The sequence below is a fragment of the Rhineura floridana genome, chromosome 7, assembly GCF_030035675.1.
Source record: "Rhineura floridana isolate rRhiFlo1 chromosome 7, rRhiFlo1.hap2, whole genome shotgun sequence".
Classification (NCBI taxonomy): Eukaryota; Metazoa; Chordata; class Lepidosauria; order Squamata; family Rhineuridae; genus Rhineura; species Rhineura floridana.
In genome coordinates this window covers 33973629-33988879 of record NC_084486.1, presented here as the reverse complement: position 1 = coordinate 33988879, position 15251 = coordinate 33973629, and the positions used below count along the sequence as shown (strand labels likewise).

Genomic DNA, 15251 nt, shown 5'->3' with positions numbered 1-15251 from the left:
TGAACGACTTACTGGGTATGTAGGCATCTGTTGCTAGGAAGTAGTTATCTCAGTTTCTGTTTTGCTCGCTTCTTGCTGCCAAATACTAATTGAGATATTGCTCAAGGTCAGAACATGGATTCTTAGTTTATACTGTAGGTAGCAATAAGATTGGGCTTCAAAACAAATAAGAATGTTTGGAAACTATTCAAGGAAGGTTGCAGGAACCAAAATTCCTGGTTCATCAAATGATGGTGATCAAAACACTAACACCTCTTTAAAAATGCCGTCTTCCATCACGCATCTCTACTCATGAGTTACTCAGATATATTACTTTATGAGATGCACCCATGTTTGACTTCACGTCATTGCAATTACACTTAGCATGTATTGTCCCCCTACATCTTTATTTAATTACAGTGGTGCTCTCAAAGACCCCCCCCCCCATTATTTAAAACTACTCTCTGAAGTATCAGTTTTATTTTTAGCTCAGAAGTGTCCCTTTCCCTGCTCGTATATCTCAAGTCAGGAGTTTGAAGTATTTCTGTACTGGCTTGGAGTGAAGCCTGGGAGCAGTCGAGGTTAAATTATACAGCCACGAGAGTGGCTATATACTATAGCCAGCGTGGATTTTTCACATTCCACAGTGTTAAATTGAAAATACCCCCATGCCATTCTGATGCTTCCCATAAGCTCATTTCAGAACAAAACCTTACAAAACTTATAGTATTGAACTCAGAAACGCTTGCTTAACAACCCTCTAAATTTTCATGACGATACACAAAACAGAATCAAGAGTTCAAAGTGTAAAACAAGAGAAAAACAATCCAGACTCCTGTTGGACTTTTTTCTGTCAGAGTTCTCTTAATTTATTGAAATTTATTAAAAATCAGCCATGTTCACAGAGTACCTGTAATCCTATTACTGACCTTGCCCCATACTCTGACCTTCATCTTCTGCAGTTTAAAAGTTAAAAAAATGCCTGGCTGATTTTTAATTAGTTTAAGAAATTTTACATTGAACTAAAAGATAACGTTGGGCGTGCTCAGTAAGAACGAACTGTCAGTGTTCTAAAAGCCAGACTCACAGCTGCTTGGCTTGGCTAATCAGGGGGCCACACCCACACCGGACCTGTATTTCTCTTGAGACAGTCATGGCTTCCCCCAAAGAATCCTGGGAAATGTAGTTTGTGAAGGGTGCTGAGAGGAGACTCCTATTCCGCTGACACAGCTGCAGTGGCCAGAGTGGTTTAACAGTCAGCCACTCTGATTGTAGCTCTGTGAGGGAAACAGGGCATCTCCTAACACAGCCTTTCCCAACTAGTGGGCCACCAGATGTTGTTGGACCACAATTCCCATCTTTCCTGACGATTGACAATGCTGGCTGGGGCTGATGGGAGTTGTGGTCCAACAACATCTGGTGGCCCAATAGTTGGGAAAGGCTGTGCTAGCAACTCTCAGAACCCTTCACTAACTATACTTCTCAGGATTCTTTGGAGGAAGCCATGACTGTCTAAAGTGAAATAAAGGTCTAGTGTGGAAATTGGGGTAAGAGGCTACATGTGCCTGCTGTAGAATAAAAAGGTGGGGGAAACACTGAAAAGCAATGATACTGTTCACAGTGTTTTCCTTTTGGAAAGGAAAGGGGCTTCCCCCTTCTCCTTTCCTCCCTGCCTCTCCCCCAGGTCAGTTTCACCCATCCTAAACATGGTTGCACAGAAATAAATCCCACTGAACTCAAAAAGTATGCAAATGATCAAACCCACCCTCCCCATCCCCTTCCTCCTCCCCATGGTCAGTTTTACCCATCTTAAGCATGATTGCATCAGAGGAAATACATTTGAACTCTATAAGCATGCAAATGATCAAACCTGCCCTCCCCCTTCCTTTGCTCCCCTCCAATCCGCTCTTTCCCCTTCACCCTCCCCCTACTCCTCCCCCATGGTCAGCTTTACCTATCCTAAAAATGATTGAGTTCATTTTGATTTTGATTGAGAGTAACCTCTTGGAGGTCACTGATTCATAGGGTCGCCATAAGTTGTAATCGACTTGAAGGCACATAACAACAACAACAAAAATGATTGCATAGGAGTAAATTCCATCTAACTCAATAAACATGCAAATGATCAGACCTGCCTTTCTCCTCCTTCCCCTCTCCCCTCCCTTCCTCCTCTCCTCTTCCTTCTTCTTCCTCCCCTGCCCACTTCAACCCTCCCTTCCCCCTGGTCAGTTTTACTTATCCTAAGCATGATTGCATGGGAGTAAATTTCACTGAACTCAATAAACATGCAAAGGATCAAACATGTCCTTCTCTCCTCCCCCTCCTGCCTACTCCCCTCCCCCTCCTCTCCTCTGCCCTTCCTCCCCTCCCCCTCCTCTCCTCTGCCCTTCCTCCCCTCCCCATCCCCTGTGGTCAGTTTCACCTATCCTAAGCATGATTGCAGGGGAGTAAATCCCACTGAACTCAATAAGCATGCAAATGATCAATCCATTCTCAGCAAACTTGGACAGGATCCCATTTCTTATCTCCTGGATTAAAAAGCAGGGAAATTCACTAATAGGCAAAAAACTTGTGGTTTAAGAACGAACCTATAGCCCACAGATATTTCTATCAATTTTAAAAAGCAGGGAAATTGGGCAGCTATAGTGAATGCACCAGGGGAGCAGAAGCCCTAACCTCCTCTCTGAGATATTGTACTGCCCTACAAAGTTGTCAAAATGCAAACACAATTTGGGTTGGTCTTTCACAGTCCAGTCCACTTCCTGTGTAGCTTGGAAGAATTTGGTAACGTGCCTCTGAGCATATGGTGAGTGGTGGCAACACCTGCAATCAGCCCAAATAATAGAAAGAAGACATGTGCTATGCTGATCTTGTTTTAGCAGGGAGGAAGCAACATTATTAAGACGGTTGATATAGTTCAGATGGTCACTTTGAATATGTCTGATTTACTTTGCAATTTTAGTGAAGTTTTCTCTAGGAAATCATTTTCTTTTTTTCTTTTTTTGTGAATATGTGAAGTACAGCAACACTTCGCAAAATTTATACTAAAAAAACTCCAAAAATAATTGTGGAATAATGGTACTGACTATTCTGCAGAATATTCTCCACTGGACATCAGGAATGTCTCAGTTTGTACAAGATAAAACAGTGGGAGGTAAAATATATTCTAGCAAAATTTTAAGTGTGCTCTATGTTTTTTATTGACTGTGCCCACCTTGCCTTAAATGAAGTGGTTTAAACATAGCAAGCTGAAAACATGCATCCTCTTTTTTCCAACAGCTAGAGTCATTGCTGAAGTAGCAACATATTGTAATCAGTCTGATTTTACATCAAACTGCAGTTTCAGATTCAACTCTTAATGCACCTAAAATAGAAATAGAACATAACCTCCAATTTGAAACACAAAAGGCTGTCTTCACCATCATATGACATTGACCAATAAAAAGGCTTTGAAATTAATAAAATAAATTTGACACAGATTTCTAAGATGAATCATGAGGGAAATAAACTTTTCTAGTTTAGATTCTCTGTAGAAACATTAGTAACACAGAAAAGAAGCAAAGTAAGAACACCAACAAACATACAAAAATGTCATTCTCCATCTATGGAGATGGTAGGTGTTGCCACCACTCACCATATGCTCAGAGGCATGTTACCAAATTCTTCCAAGCTCCACAGCAAGTGGATTGGACTGTGGAAGACTGACCCAAATTGTGTTTGCATTTTGACAACTTTGTAGGGCAGTACAACATCTCAGAGAGGTCAGTTCTCCTTCTCCCCTGGTGCATTCACTATAGCTGCCCAGTTTCTCTGCTTTTTAAAGTTGGATAGAAATATCTGTGGGCTATAGGTGCCACAAGGTTTTTTGCGTGTTATTGAATGGGATCTGTGGTTTGGGATACCGATTATGGGAAATACAATCTGCTGTTTAAGAAACTGAAAATGAAAAAGATTACTCATAAATAAGTTAGTTGAATAGAACAGTTGTGAACATAGGTACTTTGTTGTCCATTATGAACATGTTGATAAAGTGTGAGAAGAACTGTGAAACTATTTAGACTGCCTTTTTGTGCCTATGAAGGTTGGTTATTAGACACATTAATAACTTATTGTATTTTTTATAACTAACTTTCTGTTACCCACAGTAAAGCTTCTGAGGTGAGCTGGGATAGATGTTTGAATCAGTCTTCTAAAACTGTAGGTGGCCGATACCTTAAAGCTGGAAAAATGTGTACTTTAGCACCAAACTGGTTCTTTAAATGACATAATGTTGCAAGTACCTTAGCTGCTGCTTCATCCATCTACTCAAGGACTAGCTCAATGTAGAGCAGGAACATTAATTTTGTCCTCGCAGTTAATGGTGGTCTAAGAAACAGCTGTTAAGTACAAGAGTCTTGAAGAAAGTTGAAGAACACCTTCAGCGGGGAAATGACTGCTCAGCTCACATCCATAGCTAGACATGCTCCAAGGAGGAAAAAAATGCTTGTGAGGGCTCACTTAACACGAGAACCTTAGAAGATTTTTGCTGGATCAGACTTGGAGGCCTATCTAGTTCAGTATCCTGTTGCCCACAGTAGTTCACAAGTTGCCTGTAGGAAACCCATAAGCAAGACATAAAGGCAATAACCTTCTCCTGCTGTTCTTTCCCAGCAAGTGGTGTTCAGAGACAATCCAGGAGGTAACATGTAGCCATCATGATTAGTGGTCATTGAGAGATATAAACTAACTTAACACTGCTTCTGTGCAGGGAAAGGTTTTGTGGTGTTTCATTCTTGTTGCTTCTTTGTTATTACATACTGTTGTGAGTTTGGGGGTTGGAATGGATGATTCCTCTGAGTCCCCTTCCAGCCTCTGATTTGGAATCCTGTGCCTTGGGGTGAGGGGCTGGCTCTGCTGGCCAGTTGAGTTTCTTTTGTTAAGCTAATAGAGTGGCCAGTTTGCTAATGGGTCTTTCAGGTGCCCATTAACTGGTGAATGGGCCAGGAAGACCCTTTTGTCATTGAAACTCTTCAGGAGAGCCTCCCCTCCCGTCCTGGGGCCTGGGAGAGGCTTGTGTTTTTAGTTGTATCTAGAGAAAGGCTGGGAACTGGAGGCAGGCAGAGAGGCTGTCTCTCTGCACCACGGCTTAAGGATGCCTCCTGTAACACTGATGGGAAAGCTGGATATTGGACTGCTGATGCCTTGAACCCCTCCATCCTAAGCGCAGGTTGGAATGTGTGTAAATAAATAAACCATATTTCATAAAGACACCACAGTCTCCACTAACCTTCTTCCCAATGAAACCAAGCCCAGGACGAGTGCAGGGACCCCTGAAATCTCACCGCTCAGAGATTGGGGAGACGCACAACAATATTGTGTTTTTAGTATTTTGTTATAAGCTACGTAGGCAATGTTTGTGGATGGGTGGCTATATAAATAAATAATAATAATAGTTCTGTGATCCATGAACTTTTCTTTATCCCTTTTCTCTAAGATGATGACCATTGCATCTTGTAGAAGTGAATTCCACCCACTTGGGATGTGTAGGGGTCCTGTCAAGGATTACTGTATGCCAGGTGTGACTCTGGAAGAGGCTCCATGCATGCATTAGCCATGGATCAGGATCTGGATATAGTGACACCACATACCCTCCCTGGGATCCACTTGTGCATATAGTAGTTTCCACATTCTGATCTGTATGCTTAGGACATTGGCTGCTTTCACACATGGGGCTGATTACGTTAGTTTAACTGATTAAAAAGGAAGAGCTGTCCTGATTTCTAAAACCCCTTTCACACTACAGTACCTGTTATACCGGCATTTCGCGCAATGGTCTTTCACAGACACAAAGAGCTACAATGAACAGAGCAGAGTTTTTCCACAGGTAGCCTGCCATCAAGCGGGTATCATAGCTCCACCTAGCATCTGAAGACAAGAATGTTCTGAAGTCAAGACTAGGGGCCTCAGGCCCCTCTCATTCTCCAGTTCATTCTTGCCTTCATCTGAGGCAGTTGGATATCTAGAATAGCGTTATAGCTAAGTTTTCTGTGTGTGTATTTTGTTTGACAGAGTGTGTGGATCTGAGTGTAGTCGTTTCCTCTTGTTCCCTTCCCTCTGTCTTTAACTTGAAGTGTGTGGGAGTCATTGTTCTTTCATTTTGTTCCCTCCCTTCATTGTTATTTTTAACCGGGATTGTTTGACTGGGTTTTTTTTATGGTTTGTCCTTTCCCCCTGAATCCCTTTGTGGGAGACAGCACTAGCCGCTATCCTTCCCTTAGCTGGGAGACTGTGGCTCTCCCTTCCTCAGGCAGCAGCATTTCTGTCAGGAGCCTGCGGCTGCAGTTTACTTGCTCAGCGCCAACGGTCTGTTTGTATTTGCCTCCTGTTTTCGGCGGCGGCCCGCCTTAGTTTCCCAGCCAGGTGCTTGGAGCTGCGGCTCCTTTTTAGCGGCGGCGTTTAGTTTTTTGTCGGGCTGCTCCGCATCCCCCCTCGCCCCGGCTCGCTCTGTGGCCGTTTTGAGAAGCCGCAACTGTGCTCCTCAACTCTCCTGAGGCACTAGGAGTGCATGGAGGCTGTTCTGCTTCCTCACGGCAGCGGTTTTCCTGGCAGGCCCGTTTTGGGTTTTCTGGTGTTCTTCTCCGACCGCCATTGCTGCTTCTTCATTCCAACCGCCATTTTGTTTTTTGCTAATTTCCCGCCCTTTTTAACAAACACCTCTATGTTTGCTCTTTCGTTCCCGCTCTTTCTGTTTGGAATCTCCCTTAGAGAGATTTAGACCTGAGTCTCCCTGTTTTTTGTTTTAAGTAACCCGATCCTGCAAGGCCCTTCAGTATAGTTGCTGTGTGTGTGCTGCAGGGTAAAGAGAATCCTGCACAAGGCCCTCCACTATAGTGGCTTGGATGTGTACTGAGGCTGGTTACTGAAGCTATTTGGAACTGTACATTCTCTCCCATCCGTGGGCGTGTACTAAGGTTGTTTGGAACTGTGCATTCTCCCCCATCCGTGGGCGTGCACTAAGGCTGTTTGAACTGTGCATTCTCCCCCATCCGTGGGCGTGCACTAAGGCTGTTTGAACTGTGCATTCTCCCCCATCCGTGGGCGTGCACTAAGGCTGTCTGGGCGTGCGCTATAGCCTTAGGTCTGTACATTCTCCCCCACCTGTGGGCATGTACAGAAGTGTTAGCAATATATTTATACTGTATATTCTCCCCCACCCGTGGGCGTATACAGCAGCGTATGTTGGTGATATATACCGTACATTCTCCCCCATCCGTGTGGCGTGTACAAAGAGTGTGTTGGTGTTATATACCGCACCCCCCACCTTGTGTATGTATATAATGGTGAATCAGCAGCCAGAGACAGCCCGTGCTACAGGGGCACAGCAACCGTGTAAGACCCCAGGGCGTCTCACATCTACTAAGCACAAGCAACCCAGACTTCATTCCAAGGCTGTCACTGAAACCAAACACTTATCTAGCCACACCGCTGCCAAGAAAGCACGATACGTGTCTATCCCAACTTCAGAGTCTGCTGGCCAGGACAGATTAACAGCCCTCTTTCATTCACCTGCCGGCTTGTCTGAGGACGTATTTGAAGGGCTCCCTAGCCAACCAGCTGGGATCTGTCTTTCTCAACCCATGTCGTCAACTGGGGCTCATATATCTCACCGGTCTCATGAATCCACTGCTAATTGGCCTCAGCTAGGGCACTAGCCTCTGCTCTGCCAAGTGAACTCACTGACCTTGGATCCTCAGATGGCTGCTCTTGCCCTCTTCTGGGATTGCATTATGGTTTCTCCCACATTTACAGGACTTTCTGAGCTTTTCTCACAAGTGCATTCAGGGTCACAGGCCAATCCATTTCCTCGGCAGAATGCGCAGGACATTCTGGCGCTATAAGACATTGTGGCTGCAGCGAGGCAAATCCACTACCCTCACCAAATCCTTTAGAGGCAGGATTGGCATTGGGACTACTGGTTCAGAGGATCCCTTGTATTCTTTTCAAGCCAAGGGAGGTGAGTGGCGCGAGGATTTAGAACAGGAGGAGAATGCGTCCTATTGCCTGTTTCACATGGCCGACTATCTTCCCCTCACTCGTAGAGTTTTGGACACCTTAGGTCTCTAAACTTTCCAGACTGAATCTGCTATTCCCCCTGTGTTAGAGGGCCAAGGTTTGAAATTTCCAAGATCGACAGATCACTCCTTCCTGTGCCAGATCCCATTGACAAACTGGCCAAAGAAGAATAGGCTTGCCTGCTGCAGGCACGTCATTTTGCTGCCCTCGCCATAATCACGGGGCTACCGCCTTAGTTTTCGGGCCTCTGCTGCAGTTTTCATCCTCTTTAGAGTTTCTATTATATGGATGGATGATCTCTTAGACAACTCTAATCCAGATCCGGTTACACTAAGCAACGGCCGGCTAATAACTATCTGCCTATTTAGTTCGCTGTGGCGATACCACTTCTGCACCACTATGTGTGTGTATTTAGCTGTCCTGGTGCCATATTAATTCTAGATTATTTTTCTCGGAACCTGGCCTCCATACTGCATCCACCTTCCTCAGGGGCAAACCAACAGTACTATGCCCCGGAGCAACACAAAGCCACAAAGCACAAGCACTCCAGGCTTCACTCCAAGACTGTCGACAAAACCAAGCATTTAAAAACAGGAGCAGTACTACAACTTTCCGCTTTGTGTGCATGTACTGGCCTCGCTCCACACCGCTCCTCCTACCTTGTGTGTTTGTTGGTGGCATATACCGCAACTCCTGCCATGTGCATGTATATGACGGAGGATCAGCGCCCAGACGCCTACTCGAGTTACCACCCAGCTAAAGTACGCTTGGGGCCATACCGCTTCCCTCATCCGTGGGCGTATTCCTGTGTTCCCTGTTATCTCTGCACCTCTCTTCCAGTGCATATTCTCTAGTTAAGACCAGATGACAGGTGAGTGTGGACCAGCCCAGGCAACAGGTGAATCTATATCAGGTCTATAACCTCTCGCCAGACCTGGCAGAGGTCTCTTCTACTATTTTGGTGGGGCAGATTGACTGGTGGTCCTCTTATCTGCCTTCACTTCCAGTGAGTCCTTGTCAGAGGTTTCTACTCAGGCATGATAGCCATATCCAGACGAGCAGGCTGCTGCTGCTGCAGAGTAATAAGGAGCTCTTCGCTGTTCCTATCAGATCACAGGCAACTCTGTGCGGAGGGACACTCTTACTGCTCCTCCCCACTGTGTCCCAGATCCAAGTCCACTGTGGAAGGATGCCCTCACTGCCCCTTCCCACTGTGTGCAGTTGTTTTGGTTATTAGAGGCACTTCTTAGCTACAAGTAACTGGCTTGGACTGTAAGTTGATGGTGTTTGCAAGTTCTCGCCGTGAGACCCTTCTCTGCGCTATATTCAAAGGTTAACCGATCTCATCCACTACATGGAGCATCTTGGTGAATTTCCAATCTGCCGACATATCCAGACAAGTGGACTGCTGCTGCTGCAGAACCAGGTTAAGTTATCTACGGTCCTGTTAGGCCAGGTCAAAAATGCCAGGCCATAGACATACCAGTGCGGAGGGACACTCTCTTTGCCTCTCCCCACTGCGTACGATATTTCTAACTCTCAGAAGTCGCTCCTCTCCCTTATCTAATCATGTTATGTTTCTACGGTTCTGGTCAGGCCAGGAACTACACCAGTGCGGAGGGACATTCTCAATGCCCCTCCTCACTGACTGCGAATTTTTGGGTTCTCAGAGGTGGCCACATTCCCTTCAGTGGTGTATGGTTAGGCTGATTTTATGAGGCAATGCTCCCTCTACTGACGTACTTGTGTGCTGGCCTTACAGAGGCAGGTTGCTTCCTCTGCCTCTGTTAAGCAGCTTGATCTCGCTATTTTACTCCCCTCTCCCTTGGGCAGCTCTCTTTGGCTAGGCTGCATTCAGAGTTGCTTCGTTGGGCGCTTCTGGCCTTGCGGCTCCAGCATTTGCCTGCATCTGTAGCTCATTCAAGACCAGATCTCCACATTCTTGTGCTGGGTCATTTTGGGCCTCTTCTTTCCACTTCTCTTCCCCTAAGGAGGTTGCTTTTGGGCTGGGCCGGCTTCCTTCTACTTTGTGGGCATATTTGTGGCCGGATACCCTGTGTTGGGTTTCTAAATGTTGTTCTTTAGGAACAGCACAGCTATAGCCGTTTCTTCAGCCGGCAGTGCTAGGCAGCAGCACCTTCAGCAACAGTCAGGGATATTCAGCAGTAGCCTTTTCAGCAGCTGTTGGTTCCACATTTTGCACAGCCTGCGTCAGAGGGAATTTTGCAGGGACGAACGTTGCATGCAGTTTAACCCGCCCAAGGTGTACATTAACCCTAAGGTAGGTGAGGGTGTCTCACGGTGAGTATTGTAGCCAATCTTGAAACTTCTAGCATTCCTCCTCAGCATTGCATCTGGGCAGCAGGGTGTCGGTGTTGAGGCTCCTTGTGGAACGTGTTGGACGCCTTCTCGGTCTATCCAGTGACTCTGGAAATGCTTAGCCTTTCCCTCAGATTCCCATGGAGGGAGCCTAGCTTGCTGCTCAGTCTCCTGGAGCAGTCAGCAGTGTAGCATTCTCCTCTCGAATTCATGCTATTCTGTCTAGTGACGACAAGAGGGGTCCAGCTTTTTCTCCAACTTGGCTGGAGAGTTGGCAGACTCCTCGCCCGGGAGTATGTTTGATTTTGTGCATTAACCGCAATATCGATTTTTTCCGCCTTTGTCCTAAGCCTGAACTAACTTCCCAAGCCACAATACAACAAGTGTTGCAATTCCTTCATAAAGGCCTAGTGATGGGGCTTAAGCCCAACACCTTATGTCGACATGCGTCCACTTTATCGTCCATTCTCTCAGTTTCATCCACTGGTACTCCTATTGCCTCGCACCCTCTTATCAAACGTTTTCTGAGCGGAGCCGCTCTACGTTCGCCGGCTGTATCCCATCGTTTTCCTTCATGGAGTTTGTCAAAGGTTCTGCAGGCTCTACAACGCCCTCCATTAGAACCCCTTAGGACTGTGCCATTACGTCTGTTGTCATTCAAAGTCTTGATCCTGATAGCAATCACCTCTGCGAGAAGAGTCTCGGAATTGGGCGCCTTGTCTTCCGCCCACCATCTTTGTGTTTTTCATAAGGTCTCTGTTGTACTGCAGACAGATCCCTCCTTCCGTCCCAAGGTCAACTCGGCCTTTCATTGCAACCAGGACATCGTTCTTCCTTCCTTTTGCCCAAATCCCCTGGAGAAGGCTTGCCATTTGTTAGATGTCCGGAGGGCCCTCAAGACCTACTTGTCTCGAACCCAGGATATAAGACTAACTGAGCCCTTGTTTGTATCCTTTCATCCGCGATCTATGGGAAAGAAAGTAGCTAATTCTACCTTGTCTCACTGGTTGCGCGCATGTATTACCTTAGCTTATGAGTCTCTTAAGCTTCCTATTCCTTCTAGTATAACAGCGCACTCTACTAGGTCAGCAGCCACTACGGCTGCTTTTGCAACATTTTTGCAGACATTTGCAGATCGGCTGTTTGGTCTACCCTAGATTCATTTATAAGGCATTACGAAATTGACCGTTATGCCTCTGTTGATGCCTCCTTTGGTAGGCAGGTGTTGCAACAGGTTCTCAATGATATTTAGGATGTGGGTGGTCCATTGTATGGGCTGCTTTGGTACATCCCGCTTGATGGCAGGCTACCTGTGGAAAATGGACCATTGGTCTCACCTGAAGGGTGATTTTCACAGGTAGGCTGCCATCACGACCCTCCCTGTTGGAGGGTATCTGGGGATTTTCCATCTGTTTCTATATGTCTCTGTTTACTTCATAAGGTTTAGGTTCGGTGTAATGAAGTCAAGACCTGAATCTGTTATATTGAAATGTTAGTATTGTATTATTATGGAATCGCAATTTTGTTATTTCCTTGTCCATTGACCTTTTTTCCTACATGTTTGAATATCTCTCTCTGCACTTGTCACGAATGAACTGGAGAGTGGGAGGGGCCTGAGGCCCCTAGTCTTGACTTCAGACCATTCTTGCCTTCAGATGCTAGGTGGAGTTACGATACCCTCTTGATGGCAGTCTACCTGTGAAAATCACCCTTCAGGTGAGACCAATGGTCCATTTTCTCCCTCCCTTAGTTTTAGGGGGTTTGGTGTATTCCCCCCCCCCGCAACTTCATTTTTGAGGCTCGTGGATGCAGCCCTGGGGGTTGGGGGGTGCGGGGGTGCCTGCTATTGCGGCCACTGGGAGCTCACGGGGTGGGTCACTTTATTCTTAATTTTTATTTTGAGGGCTGCGGGCGGTGGTGCCAGCTTCAGCGGCCGTTGGGAGTTTGCGGAGGTGGCTCTTTTTACCCTTGCTCTCCCCGTCTCGGCTGGACTATACCAGAGCTCCCAGCTGTGGCTCCGGTCAACTGTGGGGTGGGGAAGTGCCTGATAATGCACCTCCCTTCATCCTTCTTTGGCCCCAATTCTTTGGTGGCTGTTAACACAGCTCGCAGCTGCAGCTCCTGCTCCTGCTCATTTTCTCCCTCTGTTTAAGGTGGCTCCTGCTAATTTCCCCCTCTGTTTTAAGGCGGCTCCTGCTCATTTTTCCCCTCTGTTCCACACTGCATGCTGGGATGCCTGTCACATGAGCAGCTGTAACTAGCAGAAAACTCCCGCGACGTTCCATATTCCTAGCCTTGCTAACGGATTATTTGTGGTATCATTTGTCACTGAAATTAGTGCTAAACTTCTGCTACATTCCACCAGAATTCCAGAGCTAGCTTGTGCGTTGTGTGAAAGGTCAAATATAATGTGGAAATTAACAGGAATAAACTGCAGTGTGAAAGCACCCATAAGGAGTAGTTTGTGTCCATCTTTTTTAAATGCAGGAAAATGCTCTCTGTGTGTAAGAGAATGGAGAGGAATATACATGCAGAAACTAACAGTGCTTTTTCCTCTTAATTACTGCTGCCTCTTGTGTACTGCTGTGTTAGGATATCAGCCATGGATTAAATGAGGTAAGAGGTTATCTGATTTCCACGGTAAATTTTTGGAAACCAGACACAAAAATGTTGACATCAGGTTTGTCCATAGGCCTTGAAATCTAATAATATATAATCTGAAATGAATTAATGGATTAGACACATCTAATACCTTTAAAAGTGTAAATGCCTTCATGGACTGGATATTCTATATTATATCTGTCAAGTAGATATTGCAGTTACATATATTGTAACATAAGACAAGTTTAAAATAAGCTCCCTACATCAGTAAAGCAGAATTTTATAGACAGACACTATTTGCTGATACTGCACACACCAACAGATTTTTCTCCTTTCTTTCTAGCTAGCAGATGTGCCAGTTACAATTTGCACCTATCCCTTTGTGTTTGACGCACAGGCAAAGACAACACTCTTGCAGACAGATGCAGTCTTACAGATGCAGGTAAAATAGTGATTTTCTTTTAATGTCTTTTAAACATTATAGTTATTCCTGGATTGATAGAACGTAGACGCTGTCCACAAGGAGTTGTTAGCTCACAACATCATTCAGAACTGATTTTTTTGTGTGCCTGATTAGGACACAGATGTCCACACCCTTTTTTCACTCACAATATTTATTACTATTCGACCGCTTGCTGTCTACACTGGTGGGTGGAGCTTGATGGGAATTATCCCAGGCATTTTGCCTCCACTACTTTTTTAATATCTAGACATGAACATACAGGTATTTCTGTACTTACGTGCTGTGTTATCCCTGTGGGGAAGGGATACATCAAAGGAGGCACGTTCCGTGCCTTCCATGGGCCACACCTGGCAAAGGGATAAAAAAGGCACCTGTCTGGTCAGCTGTATATCAGGCTTTATTCCAGAAATGTTGCCTTACATTATCTGCTTTCACCTCTGCCCCAGATCCCTTACAGCCCCAAGTCTTTCAGCAGACCTCTTCTACTGCTCAGTGTAGCTCTTCCTTTAGAGTGTCCAGTTCTCCCTTGTGCAGTCCAGTCTTCCCTGGAGTAAGCACCAAACTGCAAGGACAGTCAGTTCCCAGTGCTGCCTCAGGGTTCCAGGGGAGGCTGTCCCTCAAAGGGAAGAGGGGTATTCTGCCTCAGTACCCTTGGCACGCTTAAATCCTGTGCTTCCCAAGAGAGCAGGGGAGCTAGATAAGTACAGAGTATTCCCTCTCTGGCCACACCCAGTGGGCTTAGGGGAACACCCTGAAGAAAGCCTCTATTGGAAGCAAGGGCCGCATTCTCCCAGTTTGCCCAATCTGTTCCCTGTGTCTCCACTGGGTTTCTCCCGCTTCTTCTCTCTCTCTGACTTTTTAAATCCTCCCTGTCTCCCCTTCATTCTTGGCAACTCAGTGAGTTTGCCACAGCTTTTCTTTGGGCTGGCCAGCAGAGTATCCACTGTCCCTTTACAATCTCCCAGCCTTTTCCATCTCCTTCCTGGTGTAGCTAAGCAAAGGTTACCAAGTTTTGATTCACATATATGTGCTGCCAACGTGCCTTCAGTATGGAGTAATAGGGATACTTGCATCATTTGGTCTGCCAGAAACAAAATGGCTAGATTGTGCTCATGTGAGGAGCACACTGAAGTAGGGGTGTGATGAAAAAACACCCCATGAAATGCCACCACATAAATGACAAACCATCACCCAGGAAAAAAGGTACCAAGGAGCTTCCACACCAACAGTGACTGTGGATGTGTAACAAATTATTTTTACCTAAAGGATTTTCCACAGTAAGGGGAAATCCAGATAAGTGAAGTAAAAATATGGCCTGGCATTTTGATGCTGATGCTGTGTTGCCGCTGCAGAAAACTTCTAAACATTAGCATCACTGAGTCCACAGTGAACTGCCATATGGAAGCATCCTTAAATGTGTGTGTTCATCCTTTTAAAGTGGGTGTTTTGTCCTATGCCCATAAAATTCAAAAAACATTTCATATGTGGCACTTGATGATGATTTAACAGAACTGCGAAGGCTGAGATATACTTGTCTGGTTGCCTGTGGCAAATAAGAATTGCCTCAAAGAGACCAGGGAGAAGAACTTATAGTATGATCATTTTCTTGTTTTAGAAGATGGTACCTAACATATGCGTGCATGGGCTGGTAGGTTATGTGAAAGCTCTTAGTTCAAGGAATATATTAAGGTCAGAATTATTGAAGTTTGCTATTCCTTGAAGTAGTTGCATAGATTGCAAGGGGTTGTAGCATTAGCGCAGTGATTACCAAACCATGGAAAAATGAAGCCACCATACTAGGTGTATTCACCCTTTGGAGTGGGGAGATCCATGCAGC

At 45.6% G+C, this 15251-nt stretch overlaps 1 protein-coding gene across 6 annotated transcripts in view; it reads left to right on the top strand.

The window, feature by feature from the left end:
- HERC4 (HECT and RLD domain containing E3 ubiquitin protein ligase 4) overlaps positions 1-15251 on the top strand; it is a 91939-nt gene that overhangs the window by 55830 nt on the left and 20858 nt on the right. For all 6 annotated transcript variants that reach the window (XR_009763939.1, XM_061635159.1, XM_061635158.1 and 3 more), the window contains exon 17: positions 13295-13393. Coding sequence is in view for 5 of the 6 variants with exons in the window: in XM_061635159.1 (XP_061491143.1) it covers positions 13295-13393 (99 nt within the window). In the remaining variant the exon portion in view is untranslated. The remainder of the gene's footprint in view (positions 1-13294; positions 13394-15251) is intronic.